The sequence below is a fragment of the Thunnus albacares genome, chromosome 18 (genome assembly GCF_914725855.1).
Source record: "Thunnus albacares chromosome 18, fThuAlb1.1, whole genome shotgun sequence".
In the NCBI taxonomy this organism is placed as follows: domain Eukaryota; kingdom Metazoa; phylum Chordata; class Actinopteri; order Scombriformes; family Scombridae; genus Thunnus; species Thunnus albacares.
In genome coordinates, this window is record NC_058123.1 from 15,201,082 (window position 1) to 15,216,212 (window position 15,131).

The 15,131-nt window shown below is 40.6% G+C and overlaps 1 protein-coding gene across 2 annotated transcripts in view; it reads right to left on the reverse strand.

Annotated features, from left to right (window-relative positions):
- The window catches only part of LOC122968383 (E3 ubiquitin-protein ligase UHRF2-like), a 32,778-nt gene that overhangs the window by 12,551 nt on the left and 5,096 nt on the right, over positions 1-15,131 (reverse strand). For both annotated transcript variants that reach the window (XM_044333570.1, XM_044333571.1), the window contains exons 2-3: positions 8,266-8,658; positions 6,375-6,694 (exon numbers count right to left, since the gene is read on the reverse strand). In XM_044333570.1, the coding sequence (XP_044189505.1) occupies positions 6,375-6,694; positions 8,266-8,658 (713 nt within the window). The remainder of the gene's footprint in view (positions 1-6,374; positions 6,695-8,265; positions 8,659-15,131) is intronic.

Genomic DNA, 15,131 nt, shown 5'->3' on the forward strand with positions numbered 1-15,131 from the left:
CAAGTAGCGTACTCCCAGGAAGAATAGGCCGGGGCACAGTGCAGGGATTTCCTTTTTTTAGGCCCGAGGGATTACTGCAGTTTTGGGTAGGGTGGGGTGGGGTGAGGTGAGGTGGTGGTGGTGGTGGTGGGGGGGGGATGAATAAAAGCAACACACACAGACACAAGCTAACATGTACATGTGAACACACACTCACACACACGCACACACACAGAGGAGAGGAATATCAACCTTGGAGCACAATAGGACTCAGCATGAACAGACCACACAAGCTCCAACTGTCTGTACTGTTGTACACTCGCCCTCATTCACATCGTGCCAGCTACGCAGGCACCATAAAAATGAATAACGGTATAAAAGAATAATATTGCAAGCTTAAATATCTTACAAAGCCAGATCTGATATAAAATGACATTTCATTTTATCAGTGTGGACATTTAGGGACTTACTTACAATGACTGGAATGGTAAAATACAATTTAATTCCTTTCATACACATGTAAAAGGCAACAAAATCATATAATGGATGCACTACAATTATCTTAATGGGGAAACATGACTTGGATCAATTGAAGTGAGGCTGCTGGCCCTGCAATGTGATACATTCATTAGAGAGCCCCTGCTAGTTTTGTCTAGGTTATATTTCCCTGCATTTGATGCTTTATCATAAATTCTATACATAAAAAAACATACAATAACCGTGATATTATTACTTCAGATTCCTTAGACTTCTTTTTTTCTGAGGATGTACTTGCTGACCCAAAACTGCCAACTAATGCCTCTAATTAAGAGTCGACCAGCATATGACGGCAAACAAAATTCCTTGTAATAACTCACAAAAACACTAGAAAACATTTCTGTCCAGATCTGAGATATACAACAACCACCAGAACAGAAAGCACTGGTCTGCATTGTGTTGGATCATTTTAGCCCTTAACAACAGCTGCCAAACATTTTGGCGGTGACATCAGTACTTCGTGCAACTGCCCATGGTTGATGGGTGGAGGCTACTCTCTGCGGACGCTGCTTTCAAGTTCATTCCAAATTTTGTGATACGTTGTCGCCAGATCATTTATCTGATTTGACCTGATTGTCCCAACTAGTCTGAGGGTCTGAATTCTAACATGTGCAGCGTCAGGTTTAGATGCCTACACAGAGTTAACTTGACTGTCCGCCTACGCTCTCACAGTGGCTAGACCCAAAGCCTGGTATTAAATAAAATGCAACTTTCCCTGGAGTTGTGGGAAGGAGGAAGAAAGAAAGGAACCGAATCATTTCTATCAATACAAAGTGTGTCTGAATGAAATGTATAAACATATTTGATCAGTTATGAAGTGGAGACAATATGAATTATCAGCAGAAGGGCTCTTACAGTCTGTTCAGAAACCATAATTATGTAGCTGAAGTCCCTGTAAAGAGGAAGAAAATGAAATGAGAAGTCCTCAATTTACTGATAAGCAGCTCAGTTTGAAATACACTGACGCTAAACAAGCTATCTGAATATAATTACTTGACAGAAGTGAAGCAAAGTGACCGCAGTCTCTCTTAACCTCGGCTCTGTGAGTAATTGAAGCCAAAATGTGAAGCTGCAACTTTATTAAAAAAAAAAAAAAAGTACTTTAAAGGGATTCATCCCATCATTTCAATGTAACAGCACACATCTTCATCAGCTTCCTCGTTTTACGCTCTAATAGAGCACCTGGGTTTCTCGAAAATCAGTGAAAGCTAACATAACTCATAGACAATAGCTGATTGTGGTATACTATCATATAATGCGCACTAACACTATAGCTTGACCAATATCTTTATACAGATGTTATACATATTATTTTACAGTAAAAAAAAAATCAAGATTAAGTTTTATAAGCCTTTCAAAAGCATTTAACATAGACATATTTGATTTAAAGTATTTTTTGATATAATGATTCCTCACATTTGGTTCATAATGTGTAGGATTTCAAGATTTCTGATTTTGATAACCCCTCAGTGGGTGTCACAGTGTATCAGACGCTGTGATGAAAATCTAGTCTCACACAATCCTGCACAGGTTAAGAGTGTGCAGATAACGGACTACTAACAGATGCTATAATTGCACAGTGATCACACAAAGTGACTTTCAACAGTTTTGACAAAGATACACATGTACGTACTGAGGAAGGGTCTTATACGGTTGAAACTTAAGCCTTTTTCATAGCAGACATTGTGATTTTTTTATGGCAGGAAAAGCACATTAATGATGGCCCCGTTCTATTTAAAGACCAACTGAAATCACATTTAGTCATCCCTTTTGCAGTGTTTTTTTAAATATATTCATTTAAGTTTTTTAAAATTACTACTAAAAGTAAGAGGGATAATATCAGAAATGCTCCTTTGTCCTCTCAGCTGACTGGAGTGGCGTGACGGTGTCTGTGTCTGACTGACAGCAGCTGGCAGGCTGTAGGAAACATGAGACAAAGTAAACAAACGTGTGCTGTAGCCTGCATGTCATGGGCAGAGAGCGTGTTGTTAGCAGTAACATTAAAGAGAACTGGACCAAAGTGACATTTGCTGTATGTTTACATGCTGTTTAATGTGCTGCAGCTGAGCAGCTAATTAGCTATCCGGCCTGCTAGCTGACGTTAGCGGTGTACTTTTCCCCAGTGAATGTTTGTTTGGTGGCTCGTTCAACAAGCTAATGTGCAGGACAAGAAGACGTGTGTTCATGTTTGTGAGTTAGATAAAAAAGGAGACTTAAATGTGGAAATGTGGATTGTTCTTCAAAGTCTTCAAAGTCTGTGGCTCTTTTTTTGTGTAGCAGGATGCTATCAGGCTCAGTGTAAACAGTCTCTGCTCTGCTTGTGATAGAACGCTGACGTTACTGCTTTATGTAGTGATGATTGGTTTTATGGAAACATGTTATCCATCTACATAGACGGAGAACGAACAGTATTCTGTTGAATTAATGCAAAGCTAGGGGGCACCATTAAGAAACCAAAAAAATATAAAACATACGTTTCCTCCTTTTGGTTTCTGACAAAGGACGGATTATTTATAAAGCATATTCTATGCCGTAGCAGACAAAAAAAGGCAAATTAATTTCAGTTGGACTTTAAGTGTCACAGTATGCCATGACAGCGTGACAGTGAGCCAGCATGCACAATTATACAATACTGAAACCAAAGCTATCATTTATTTTATTACTAACGCCTGTGCTTTTCCTACTGTGAAAATAAATGTCTGCAGCGAAAAAAGACGTAAACCATACTGTCAAAGATTATAGGCACGGTAAACATGACCCCAAAATCTAGTATATCTATCAGCAGATCTGTAATAAGATATCAGTCATCCTGTATTTTAGTCGGGATTTAGATACTACTCAACAATCAAACAATGACTAGTCTGTGCAGAAAAAGGAGATGGAGGAGTGGGCGTGTGAGAAAGAGAAACTAAACTGAAACTACACTTTTGTTTCGCTCTTATTTCATTGTGACTAACTTCATTAGAAAGTGAAACATATAAAGCTCTCTCAGGCAAACTGCCACAGCTTTAGATACTTGTAAGCAGTCTCTCCAGGCAATAGCGATCGCAATAATTAACACAAATTGACGAATATACTTGCTAAAGCTTGCGAGTTGTTTCTTGTGATAAGCAGCATGTTTTTTTTTTTTAATAAAAGGAAGTGATTACATATGACTCTTCACCAGTAGTAGATTTTTAAAAAGTGCATTATTTTCCTTTGCTTGCAATTTTTCCCCAATTCCCACAGTTTTTCTGCAATAAGTACATATAAAACATTAAAAAATGCATCACAATTTTTGAGAAAATAAAGTATTTTTGGCCACAATAATCACAGAAAAACTGTGAAATCCTGGAGGGACTGTGTAAGACATCTTCACTGCGTACTGTGTGTGGATCCTTGCTAATTAGAAGATAAAGCCTCTCTTTTAAGCAAAACCATCCCAGAACACCATTTTCAGTTCGACATATCAAGCGTGATTACAAACTATCCAGATTTCTCACATGCAGTGCGGGGCTCGGCATGTCAATAGGCCTTTTTTCACAGCAGACATTTTCGACTTGTCAAAATAGGAAAAGCAAAGGTGTGATTAATAACATTAACGATGGCTCCGTTATATTCAAGTGTCCCAGTGAGCCATGACAGTGTGACAGTGTGACAGTGAGCCAGCAAGCGTAATACCAGGAACCTGAAATTGAAGCAGCTTAATGGAATTCAACCGTCATTAATTTTACTAGTTACACCTGTGCCTTTCCTACTGTGACAAGTACAAATGTCTTCTGTGGGGCAGAGATCTCAAAGCAATGGGTGACAGTGCTCATAATAACCCTGTCAACATGTGGATTCTTAAACTTGTCTGGGTTTAAATCATTTCATTGGGGTCAAATGATGTCACAGGATATGTTTTTTGTTCAGACATTCAGTTTGCGGTGCAGTTTAGGCACATTAATTTGCTTTAAGATGCTTAAATTTACGACATTATAAGGCATTATTAAAAACCGAGATGCCAAATTCTATCTGCATATGACAAATATAACAGTCTGCTTGGAAACTACATGAACTTTAATTATGTTTGTCAATTTAATGTCTATATTTGTTACTCTCTCTACAGAGAATCTTAAACATATGCTGAACTCAGCCAAGATTTAACCATAAAACCATATCTGAGAGTCTTGTTTTAGAGCAAGACACACACACACACACATACACATACACACACACGTCATCCCAGTTCCTGGGAGCAGTGGAGAGAAGATTCTCCCAACATATCGCTTTGATTTTGTGGCTCATTACATTCTGTAGAAATGCTGTCCAGACTGGATTCATGCAAAAACATGGCGGTTCATTTTTTTAGGGCTGGTTTTCTTTCTCAAGACTATGCAGGCAGGTGTTTACTAGGGGGAATGTGTGTGTGTGTGTGTGTGTGTGTCTAAGCGTGGGAAGGCGAAGAGATCTTACCCACCCTCCACTTTTCTCTGGCAAACAAGATGATGGAAGAAACCTGGAATGGCGCTCAAGACAGAGAGGGATACTACGCATTTAATAGACAGCAAAAAAAAAAAAAGAGAGACTATAAGAAAAGCTTTCACCAAAACAGAAACCTGATGATTTAGACCTTTTGCGTTTGCTGCTGTGGCTTCTCAACAGCACGCAAATTGGAATTTTATTCGTGGCACAGTTGGTGAGGACGCAAATCACATACTGCTGTGACGTCCTAGGTTTAAAACTAGCTTGGGACCTGCGTAGTCATGCATCTCTCCCTTTCTCTCCCTTCCCCGCTGTTACCGATCAAATAAACCAAAAGAGGCATGTGAGGCTAAAACAATAACCTGAACAAACAATCAAACAGACAGATAAATAATTAAAACCATTAAATTTAAATAAAAAGGGGAAAACAAGATGGTTTGCAATATTGGATCGTCCCTGCTGGCACACTCCTGTCCCGTTGCAAATGATGAAACAACAAATAAAAGCAGAATACCAGGGAATTGGAAAATTCGGAAGTGTCAAATGGGAATGATGTTTGCCTAAAAGAAAACACACATTTAGTGCTCAGCAACCCTTGATGTAGTTCCTCTAACACAACATCCCATGACAGAAACACACACACACACACACATATATGCGCACACACTACGACACACACACACACAGCGAGGACGCTATGTCTCACCGGTGGCATGTTCACAGCAATTACAGACAAAGCTGAAGGAGGCAAGCAAAGAAGTAATGCTCCTGAGAACTCATGGGTTACCATGGAAACGTCAGCTTCTGAATGAATTTGCTGGAAAAAAAGGGGAGCGCAAGAGATAGAGTCCAAATTGTAGCATCAACTAACACAAACCCCCTCTTCTCCATCCCCTGAACTGCCGGGAGAAAGCAGAGGCTGAAATTCCCAAAGCGCCGAACCGCCGTTACCGGTGCTTGCAGCCACTTGCCCCACACACACACACACACACACACACACACACACCATATATTTATGTCTATGGACATTTTTATCTAGAATGCCACACACCAGCAGCACAAGCAGATACATTTTTAACATGTAACTAGTAAGAACCAAACCCTATTTTCTGCTCTGCTGTAACACAGGAGCCCTGCACGAGATATGCAAGCAGGACGAAACACTCGCTATCCTCTCTGAGGAGCAGCATTGCAAATTCCAATCCTAAGCAGCATTTTACAGCCTAGAATGATCTCAGTATGCCAAACCAAAATCACAGTGTCAGTACAGCAGCATTTTGCTAAAATGCTAAATTCCGATCTGCACCATACACTTTTATTAGAACTGAAGATGATGTGCTTGTTATCACCTCAACCCAAAATCAGCTCAGTCGCAGCAAGAACGTTCCCCCGCATAATGAGCCGTCACTTACTCGTCATATTTAATGTGGTAAATTACGTCCTCTTCTCTCTCCTTGGTCTCTGTAGCTGCTGTAGAGTCTGTCTGAGAGGTGGAGGCTCCATTACTCTCCGAGTTTAACACAACATTATTCCTGTTACTGTCTGTGGTTTGGCCCTGGCCGTGGGCCTGTCCCTGCTCGGCCTCCAGCTTTCCATTAGTCCTTTTCGGGGGCCGGCCCACCTTGCCCTTGGTGGACGTTATCTGTCCTTTGGGAGTGCGTGTCACACTTTCGATGCAGGCCTCAAACCAGGCGCCGATGCTCACGTCTCTGCAGTCCACCAGCTCGTTAATCTGAGGAGACACAGAGACAGAATTAACCGCTGGTCTCGTTTGATCCCATCTGTCTGTTGTTTGAAGAAACACGCTAGTGTTTTTGTATGTTTCGGCTTATTTGTTACACACTATATACTTAACTGAAAGCATTACACAGACTATTGGGTTTTTTTCCTACCTTGGGCAGCCAGTTCCTATAGTTTTCAGTGCAGTAGTCAACACTCCTTTGTCTTTATTTGTGTTAAGTAGTGCATTGTAAAGCGTGGACGACTCAGAAACCTTTTGCGAGTCAGTGATTCATATAGTAGCATTCACATTAAGCACTTCAACAGTCCAAGATGGAGTGCATTACCAACTACATTACCATATATCAATAACAGGTGGAGATCCCATCTCAAGAATGTCTCCGCAAATTGATTTGTTAGACTACATACATGAACTATTAACAACTGCATCCTGGGAGTTAAGAGGAATTCATCAAAATTCTAATTAGAAAGAGTAATGTGAGTAATATCAGTTAAGGGCAATATGTAGTAAATGGTTTGAGACATGCAAAAAACATTCAATACTACTTGTATTAATTAAATCTTAAACATTAAATGTCCTGGTGAGTTCAGTGATGTCAATCTTATCATGTTTGAGATCCATTCTTGAAATAAATTTCACGGTTGACCATGTGTTTCTTTGTAAAAACCAAATAAAATATACACCGAGTCTGTAATGAACGCTTAAAGCTGGTAAAGGCATAACATCCATTGAAGTTGCACAATATCCGGCTTAGTTATTGATCTTCCTGGACGCTCGCTTGGACTTTTGGCATCAAAAAGGAATCCTGTCATACACATATAATTTGCAGACATGTGAGTCAGCAAGCCAGAAAAACATGGTAGAACACAGTAGAGCAGAGTAGACTAACACACACACACACGCACACACACACACAAAGGCTTTGACTGTAGTCTGTCCATAATCTGTAAAATCGGTGAGTGACTGGGTTGTAACGACCTACTTCTTACATGAGGTTTGGCATTGTGCCCGCCTTGCAAGGTGAGCCATGTGCTTGTACGTGCATGTCATTACTACTTATAAATGAAAAAGGCATTTGGGGGATCAAACCTGTAAAAAGGGTGCTTAAATAGTGAGAGTGGGAAAGTACATTTGGCACCAATACACACGCTTTCACACACATAATACAAGCAGGCTCAGGTCATTTTGGCTGGAATACTGTATGTAAGCAGGCTGGAGTTCTACAGCACAAAACAGCAGGGAAAGAAATGGATGACTGCTGAGGAAAAAAAAACACATGTAGAAAGGAAACTACACTGATAATCAGGTTTGTACTTTTACTGTCTTGGCAAATGGCATTATTACAAACTGCTGTATAGTATCAAATACAGTTCTAGAGAGGCGTATTGGAGCTTACATGAAAAAAACCCTTCATGCATGCTAAATTATGCCACTAACAAATTAAATACTGACATTATGTGGACATTAAATGCTCTGTAATTTAGCAAAGAGACAGATCAGCCAGGTTCTTGCAAAATCTTACAAATAGTTTCCAAATATTTACACTTTTCATTCATTCCTACCTTGTACACCCCAATTCCCGGGTCGACTAGTGCGTTTTTGCTGGATGTTGGTGGCTGGGTGTCCCACGCCGGACTGGAGGACTTGAACCCATTTTTGGTACTGGTTGAGTTACTGGTAGCGCTGGTGTCCGGCTTGGCTTCTTTAATGGTGCTGGTGGTGTCGCTGCTGTCATTGTCTATATTGGTGGAGGTTTCCATAGCAGCGGGTGAGACGGGAGCTGGGGAGTTGTGGCTTTCAGATCTGGAGTCGGGGGGAGGAGCTGAACTACAGGCGACGGTCGAGGAGTCCTTGGCGACGGGGCTGTCGGGAGGGTCGGTCTGTGAGCGGATCAGCAGCTGGACGATGTCATTGAGACCCACATTGTAGTCAAACAGCGTCTGGCCATCTTCCATCTAAAAATGTGAAAGTAAAAAAAAACAAACACTTGAGACATACTATGTGAACAGGCACAGATGTACAGATGCAAAAAGCCATAATTATAGGGGCTGCAACTAACAATTATCTTCATTATTCATTAATATATATTCATTATTTCTTAATCTATCATTGAAAAATAATGACAAGAGCTTAGAGCTGGCTAGTCGTAAACCCCAAAGGGATTCAGTTTACAATGGAGCTGATTATTTTCTCGATTAATCTAGTAATCATTTTGTCTATAATATGTCTGACAACAGAGTCTGTGGTTACATCTTTAAATGTTTAATTTTGTCCGACTGACAGTCCAGAACCAAAAGATATTCAATTTACTATGATCATCACAACAAATGTTTTGGCATATTTGCTTAAAAAGTGACTAAATAATTAGAATAGTTGCAGATTAATTTTCTGTTGATCGACTAATTGATTAACCGACTAATTTTGCAGCTCTGGTTTAAATTGATATAAAAAAAAAAGCAAAAAAATACATTTGAGAAGCTCTGATGAGGAAATGTGTTTTGTTTTTGATAATAATTCTACTAGTTCAACTAGTTACTCATTAGTTAATAATTGTGTAATATTTTACCAGGCATCAACATGCCAAAAGATAGTGTATTTGAACAATTGCACAAACTTTAGTAAAGACATCCTTTATTAAATCTTGTCCCAAAGTTCTTTCCTAATAGACATCCGCTTGATATCAAATGAACACTGCTGCACCGTGGATTGCCCTCAGACCAATACATCAGGCTGCTTGTCAAGGACAAACAAAGAACATGTTAGACAGAGAAAACATTGAGCACAGTGACAGAAAGTAACTATGTATTGATACCACACTCGACAGCATACAGACGTTAAAAATAAACACACAGCACTTCAGTAAATCTACACACCATTAAATACACCGGTGCCATTTAAGAATGTTGCTTTGGAGCGACAACATCTGTTCTCAAATAAGCCAATGTCCAGCTAGTGATTAAATGCATTTAACTGAAGAGTAAGCATAAGACTAACATTTGTTACATTGACACCTATGACTGGTAAGCAGCAGCTACCTGGCACTAGTACTAATTAGCCATGTCGGTATTCATTTACATGTCCAATGCAATAGAAATGGATGCCAGCTCCACTCCACCCGCACATATCCCACACTGGTTTTCTACAAGAAATAGAAGAGAAAATAAATAAAAGAAATGAATGCATGAATTAAAGTGATAGGAGATGTAGCTGGGGGAAAGAAATGACTAGGTTGCTATGACAACCAAAAGAGAGCAATCCCCCCCCCCCCCCCCCCCCCCCCACCACCACCACCACCACCCCACCCCACCCTCTCCACCCTCTCCACCCTCACCCCCATGAACCTGAATCATGTATATAATCTCTGTCGACACCGACCCACCACCACTACCATCGCTATCATCAGCGCGACCCTTTCAGGCATCAGAAAATGGTTCTTTCAATAAACAAGCTCTTGAAAAAGAAAAAGAAAAAGAAAAAAAAAAACAACAGATGAGGGCCCACTGGAAACCCGTATTTACTCCTGTACCACATCCGATCTACTGTTAAGTACAGAACAGCTACTGCCTTAGGAATGGAGAGCTTATGGCGGACGCGCCAACTCATTACAGACATCAGCTATTCATTTCAGCCCTCAACCCCACAAGCCCATTGTGCTGGAGAGACGGGCATGGCCGCCGCTCTCTCGCTCGCTCGCTTGCGCTCCCCTTCTCTTCTTCGTTATTGACAGCGAGGAGGAGAGCGGTTGGAGGCGTAGCAGGAGAGCAGTAGAGGGAGTGGAGCGCAATTTCCCCAGCCCTCCCTGTTTTTAATAGTCTCATGAAATTTAGATCAGAGGAGCAGTGGTGCAAACACAGCCATACAGTGGTTGCTATACTCACCTGTCTGTCTATCTGTCTGGCTTCCTGTGGCAGTCTATCTGAGCATTTCTTTGTCTGTCTCCCTGCCATAGCTCGGTCTTCAATTTACTCTCAGTAATTGTTTATCCTCCACTGTCTGTCTGCTTTTTTGTTACTTGATACTGCATTAAGAAAGACTGGCAAACAGACAAACAGAGAGCATCCAAAACAGACAATTAAGATTGCTGGTAGGGTCTGCTGCAGGCAGCCTCACTGTAGAGATGTACTGGTTTAGATGGACGGAGAATCACACAGACAGACATGAGTAGCAAAACCACATACAGTAGAAATTTCATGCGCCGCATCAAAACACATAAATGATATCTAAAGCTGTACCCGCTTTCCACAGCGACTTCATTACCGTCAGTGTGATCAGCCTCTCGCTGCGAGGTGTTACAGCCCTGACTTCAGTAATATAACCCGCTCAAAACAAAGACTCACCATCTAAAACAGGAAATATTAGAAACATACTTCCTATATTTGCAGGCTACAAGATCTCTTTGAGAGAAATATTGCCATGTTGACTATCTCTACTGTGTAATAACATCATCAAGGATAAGACATTTTCTCCTTCATCATAAATAATGCAGCATAATATAAAAATTAAAAAAAAAACAACACACACATTGCTTCTGGTATCTTCATTATATTATACTCAGTTCTGCATTCCAGTGGGAGACTTCGCTTCAGTCCCGGGCACACATCATAACAAAGCTTTCGACAAAACGGAGACACTTGACTTGAAGAATTCTCTAAAGGCTCGAACAAAATCAGAGTCAGAAATCCTTGGCATGGCAACGGTGTGCCTATGTGTGTGTGTGTGTGTGTGCTTACATGTGCATATGAGTGTATCAAATTGTTGAGTGGAATAACATTAACACCTTTCCACAAGGCTAATTTATCTGCTGTATTTCAACAGGCGGTCTCACAAAGACTCATTTCTTATTGTAACAGGCACCAAAGAACAATGTCAGACAGAGCCTCAAACAAAGACAAAAGAAGGACCTGTGGCTGCTGTAAAAATACACTCAAACATCTAAGACAAATCTTGTCAGGATTTAACTCACGCTGCCTTTTCTGTATCAGATAATATCTGTCATTGAACAAATCTGTTAATATCATTTTAAATCTACAGATTATAATAGCTATCATAGAGTAGAATCTGGCACTGGGGAGAGATTTGGCTGTAATACTGCATTACGCTTCATTATTGTGCCAAAATGCTGCCACATGGTTTCTTATTGTAAGGCTTTGAAAGCTCTTAATGGAGAAATAATTCTGAAATTTAAGTAACTAAGCAACACCTGCTTAGTATCTATGCCTGCATAACAATGATAGAATACATTAAGCCATCGAGTGAAGGTGGACCCAAATTAAAGGTGCAGTGTGTAGGATTTTGTGGCATCTAGCAACAACCATCTTCCAAGCATGTAGGAGAACCTATGGTGGACACGAAACTTGCGAAAAATGCAAAAAGCTTTCTCTAGAGTCAGTCTTTGGTTTGTCTATTCTGGGCTACTGTAGAAACATGGCATTGCAACTGGCGGCCACCGTGGAAAAGGTCCTGCTCCCTATGTAGATATGAAGGGCTCATTCTAAGGTAACGAAAACACTTTATGATTCTTATTTTCAGGTGATTATACAGTAGGGCTGGAGGTTGTGGTGCCTCCCGTCCAATGAGAGCTCTCTGGGCCGTCTTGTTCAACATCAGGGCAACGCTCCCTGGTGTTGATGGCCCGAAGAGCTCTCATTGGATGGGATGGGATGAGGACGCTGAGGATGGATTGGTCACACTCTTCGCAAACCTGCATTCAACACAAGACATGCCCTCCTTTAAAATCCACAAGGGAAAAGAAAAAGAGGCAGAGTATAGACTGTATATAAATATGGCCGACGCGTCTCCATTTCCTACCGCTATGCAAAAGTGAGGCAAAAATATTTCCTTTCTGGGAGCTGCCATCTTGCTTGTGTAACGTCATTCGGAGCCAGAGTCTGCACAGTAGAGTCAGGAGGCGGGATGACGGCCCTTGGGTCACGCCCCCTCAGCCATCCCACTGTCTGACAGAGGTTTGAGATCGGCTGTCACAGCTGTCAATCATGACATCACACCCCCTTTTTATATCGTTAAATAACTAATTACAAACAAGCTTATCAGAGAAATGAGCACTTGAGCAAGCATCAGCGTGTTATGAACAATCTAAAATGACAGAGACCATCTTTGGGAAAAAATTTATTTGACGTGCCCTTTGATTTTTTTGTTTGGCCCATGTCCTATTCACTAACATGGACAGAGCGGGACTTATGACCTATACTGCAGCCAGTCACCAGGGGGCGATCAAAATGTTTTGGCTTCACTTTTGGGGAGCTGTCATGAAGTCCATATTTATATACAGTCTATGAGGCAGACCAAGTAACACCTGGCGTCGTGACCTGGAGGCAGACGTGAAGAGAACTGGCCATACATGGAGACAGCTGGAGAAATTGGCCCAGGACCGGGATGCCTGGGGAGCCTTTGTTGGCGGCCTATACTCAAAGTGGGGCCACAGGCTTTAAGTAAAAGTAAGTAAATACACTAGGTCTGAAAAATTAATTGAAATTTTATCGAAATTACAATATGACCTTCTGCAATTTTCAAGTCACAGGAGGCACAATACTTGTTAAAGGAAATATGTGTGTCAAAATACCATTTTTAATTAAATATTGTGGCACTACAGAGATGTCCTGGCCTTCACATCATATTCTACAGACTTAAGAAAAAATCTTTGTTTGGTACAGATCCCTGCAAAAATCACACCATAACCATTTTTTTCAATGAAAAAGAGGATAATGATGTAAAAATTATCATTCTCTCCAATATCACAAACCATATCACAATTGCAATATCAGTCAAAATAATCACTATCAGATATTTTTTCAAAAATCGTTCAGTTCTATTATACACTAATTAAAACATGAATATTATATTCCATTTCTGCCAAGTCCGTTCCGCTAGATGCCACTGAATTCTACACACTGCACCTTTAATAGACTAAGAAATCATGATGGCCCATTCAATATCAGTGCCAAGTTCTAAAAGGAGGTTTAAAGGCGTGAAACCCAAGCCAGACCCACACTGCTGGTGGAGAGGAGATTTCATAGCGGGGAAAGAAATTAGCCTCTTTGCTCAGACAGGCCGTCCAAACCCCCTACTCCTACACGATTCTTCCTCGCCCTTGTCTCCGCCCACAGCTCGTCTTGGCAAAGAGCTGAGCAAAATAGGTCATATTTCCAAAAACAATGACATGGGGTGTGTCTGTGTGCCTGCCATCTACCGAGCTTCAATCTTTGGTCTACATTATGCCCAAGGACATTCGATCGTTTTCAAAAAAAAAAAAAAAAAATTCCATTGATAATTAGGAAAAATTACTTGGAACGGTAACAAAGGCTGATTTTAGCCCCTGCACAAACAAGACATGTTGAACCAGCAGGGCTCAGTTTTGTCAATTTGCCAACTTGTTCAAATTTGTGGCTATGTAAAGTTATCTGACTTCTCAGCTAATTTGGGGATAAATTCTTTTATAGCATTAAAACTGTGTTACAAAATACATTCAAGATCTCTTGGTGACCTAAGACCCCAACAAAGTGCTATAGAAAGGATCTATACACACTCAGTTCAAGGTATTTCTACCTGTGTATGTAAGTATAAATTGTGTGACACATTAAAAAGGGAGTAAGACAAAATATGAGTATATTTACTGTAAGCATATTCATGGGTTTGTGAATGTATTTAGATTAAGGCCATAACGTTATTCAAGAACTAAATGACTTTGAGTTATAGGCCCAGTCTTTTTTTGTTTATTGAGTTTGGCAAATAGATGAAACTACTTTTTTTAAACAGATGATGATTGAAAAGTTTTTAATCCTTGAGTATTACTGATGTATACAACCCTTTATCAATACCATTAAGCATTAACAACATACTGTAGATTTAGTTGCTGCGTTATGTGTTGACCTATGATAACAGGTTGCAATCTTGCGTTTTTAAATTTGGTTATGAGACGACACTTTTGTAGGTTTTATAGGTTTACTATATGCAAATATGTGCCATTATTGACCCGAGAAATATGAGACAATTAGCAGGTATAACAATCTGGCAGTCCTCTTGAAATCTGAGCTATTCACAGTGTACGAGCTGATACTTCACAGGTAGGACATTTGGCAACCATGCAAGCTAAAGCTACTATGAGAAGGAGTGGCAAAACTATGAAAACATGTGGGAGTGTTGGAAAAGCTGCAGTTGTAGTTCCTTTGTCTTTGCTCTTTGTCCAGCCAATCTGTCGAAGAAGGGTGTGACTGTGTACATGCATGGCTGCAGCCAACTCCGCTTCCCCTGAAATTCTCTATCAAAGTCTACAGCTCAGCAATACGCCCCCCCCCCCCCCTAAAAAAAACACATCATACGAAGAGCCACAACATCAATGCATGTATAATCAAATTGTAGTGATATCTAGGTCACAGCAACTGTCTGTGTGTAAGGGGGCATGCCAATAAAG